This window comes from Myotis davidii, unplaced genomic scaffold (genome assembly GCF_000327345.1).
Source record: "Myotis davidii unplaced genomic scaffold, ASM32734v1 scaffold3958, whole genome shotgun sequence".
NCBI lineage: Eukaryota > Metazoa > Chordata > Mammalia > Chiroptera > Vespertilionidae > Myotis > Myotis davidii.
The window spans coordinates 1-2,694 of record NW_006289202.1 but is presented as its reverse complement, the minus strand read 5'-3'; the positions used below and the strand labels follow the sequence as shown (position 1 = coordinate 2,694).

Genomic DNA, 2,694 nt, shown 5'->3' with positions numbered 1-2,694 from the left:
CCGCTGCTCTCCATGCAGCTGACGTGTTGGCCCTCCTCCCTGTCATTGATGGAGACTTTATCCCTGATGACCCCATCAACCTTTTTGCCAACATGACCGACATTGACTACATCGCTGGCACCAACAACATGGATGCCCACTTCCTTGTCAGATTATTCGTACCGGCCGTCGACTTTGACCTGCTGACCATTACGGGGTGAGTAGGGCGCAGGGCCCAGGTGGTACCTGGGGGCCTCTTGGAGAAGCACAAACCGAGGCAGGAGGACGACAGGTGTAGCGGTCCATCTGCAGGCCCCTGGGGTGGGGTGGGTTGGAGGTGGGGGTGTATATGGGTCCCCTCCCACTGGCCAGGTACAGGGTCCAGTGCTGGCTTGGTCCCTACAGGAAGGACTTCTACAATTTTGTCAGCTGGATCACCATTGCCAAGGGGCCCAGAGGTGCCAATGCCACCTTTGACTTCTACACGGCGCCCTGGGCCCAGGACTCCTCCCAGGAGGCCAAGAAGAAGACAGTGGTGGACTTTGCGACCGACTACTTCTTCCTGATGCCCACGAAGATAGATGTGGCCCAGCACAGAGCCAACGCCAAGTGAGGCCCGGGGGAGGCGAGGCCTGGGTCAAGGTCCTGCCCAGCAAAGCTTCCCCAGTGGGCGGCTCAGGGGGTCAGGGAGGCCGGGGAAAGCCGTGATGGGGTCCCAGCGGTGCCTGCACCATCTGCCTTTCCCAGGCCTGACAAGACTTGAGAAGGCCCCTCCTCACCTCCCAGCTCAGGGGCCTTTACAGAGCCCTCCTCAGCCCACAGGCCTCCCCTGGCAGCGCCTACAGCCTGCCGCCTCCCCCACATTGAGGGGAACAGAACAGGGGATGCTGGTCTCTGTTGTGGGTTTGGAGTTTGCCAACATTCAAAACAACTTTGGCCTGCGGCCACCTGGTAAACCTCAATTGAAAACCAAAAGTAAGTTAGGAATGCTGACACGGAAGAGAGAAAAAACAATACCATCTGATGAAGATCACAAATTCATTGCAGAGAAAAGGAAGGAAGGTGCCTCCATAGGCTTTGGGGAGGGAAGTGTGGACACACTTGAAATCTCAGAACCCACAACCCCACGGCCTTCCCTTCCCCGGTGCTGGGATCCAGGTCCCTCCTGGGTCTGGGGATTTCCCAGTTCCTCCCTGCTCTCCCCAGGGCTTCCCTCCAGGGCCCAGCTCTGGGCTGGGGGGCCCAGGTGAGCTCCCTGCCAACCTGGGCCGTGTCCTCCCTCCTCAGGAGTGCCCGGACCTACACCTACCTGTTCTCCGAGCCTTCTCACAAACTATTCTACCCCAGCTGGGTGGGCGCCGACCACGCCGATGACGTCCCGTACGTGTTTGGGAGGCCCTTCGCCACTCCCCTGGGCTACCGGGCCCAAGACAGGACTGTCTCCCAGGCCATGATCGCCTACTGGACCAACTTTGCCAGAACTGGGTAAGGCAGGGTGAGGCTGGGCCAGGCCTCCTGCCACCTGGGCCCACATGCCTGTCCCCTCACGTACACCTAACCTCCCTGAGCCCCAGTACCCCCTGTGTGTGAGGATAGAGCTCCTGGCTGGGCCCACATCATATACATGCCAAGGCTGTGCCCAGGAGACAGTGAGGTGCCCTGGTAACCCCTGTGTGTGAGGATAGAGTTACTGGTTGGGCACAGAACACATACATGCCAGACCGTGCCCAGGAGACAGTGAGGCCCTGGTGGTTCGGGTCAGCATGGAGGTCTCCAGCCTCCTCTGAGCCCTCAGACCCCACACGGCCTTTTCCTCATCTGCAGGGACCCCAACCAGGGCCACTCGGCTGTGCCCACCCAATGGGAGCCCTACACCCAGGAAAACGGCAACTACCTGGAGATTAACAACAAGATGGACGGCCAGTCCATGAAGCAGCACCTGAGGAGCAGCTACCTGCAGTACTGGACCCAGACCTACCAGGCACTGCCCACCGTGAACGGAGACGTGGCTGGTCCTGTGCCCGCCTTGGACGACTCTGAGGCCATCCCCTGAGCCCCCCATTGGTGACTCTGAGGGGCTCAGATGTCCGCAGCCATCGGCTCTAATGTCCTGTCCCAAGAGCCCACCTCCCTCCCCAGCTCTTCCTGAATAAAGCCGCTTCTCCCTCTGGCAACCCTCTTTGCCCTCATGACCTCAGCTTCCCGCACAGTCTCTCCTCATGTCCTTCTCAGGAAGTGGGGTGCCCCCCTCATTTATGCGGAGGAAAGAGGGTCAGAGAGGCGTCAGCACCAGGGCTGAGCTCAGGCTGCTGGCCCTGAGTGGGGCCCCTGGCCCTTTGGGCAGTTGCATCTGGACCAGTACAGTGGACCCAGCCTCGGCCACGCCCTCAGGGTGCAGGGAGCAGGCTCTGTTAAATGGCAATGGCCTGGGAGAGAAACGGTATCGCCTCCAGGTGGATCCCAGGCAGAGACAGTAACGCATCCCGCTGGGCTCAGAGCAGAGGGTACAGGGCTGGGCCTTGGGTGCCCACAGGCCGGGCCTGGGTGCTGACCGCTGGCTCTGGCAGAGTCCGGAGGGGAGCAGCAGGCACAGGTCAGATGCAGGGACATGGCCACCTCACCAAGGTCTGGGATGGGGCACTGGCTGCAGCGAGGGCTCACCCATCCTGACCTCACATGGCTCGGGCGGTGGGCACTGTGGACACCCCTGATGCA

General features: G+C 61.0%; 1 protein-coding gene across 1 annotated transcript in view; it reads left to right on the top strand.

Moving 5' to 3' along the window:
- LOC102754985 (bile salt-activated lipase-like) overlaps nt 1-2,153 on the top strand; it is a gene marked incomplete at its 5' end in the record, with an annotated part of 4,455 nt that extends 2,302 nt beyond the window's left edge. The window contains 5 exon segments of the mRNA XM_015562419.1: nt 19-196; nt 385-588; nt 1,267-1,464; nt 1,804-2,023; nt 2,025-2,153. Of these exon segments, the coding sequence (XP_015417905.1) occupies nt 19-196; nt 385-588; nt 1,267-1,464; nt 1,804-2,023; nt 2,025-2,132 (908 nt within the window).
- Between the last annotated feature and the right edge of the window lie 541 nt (nt 2,154-2,694).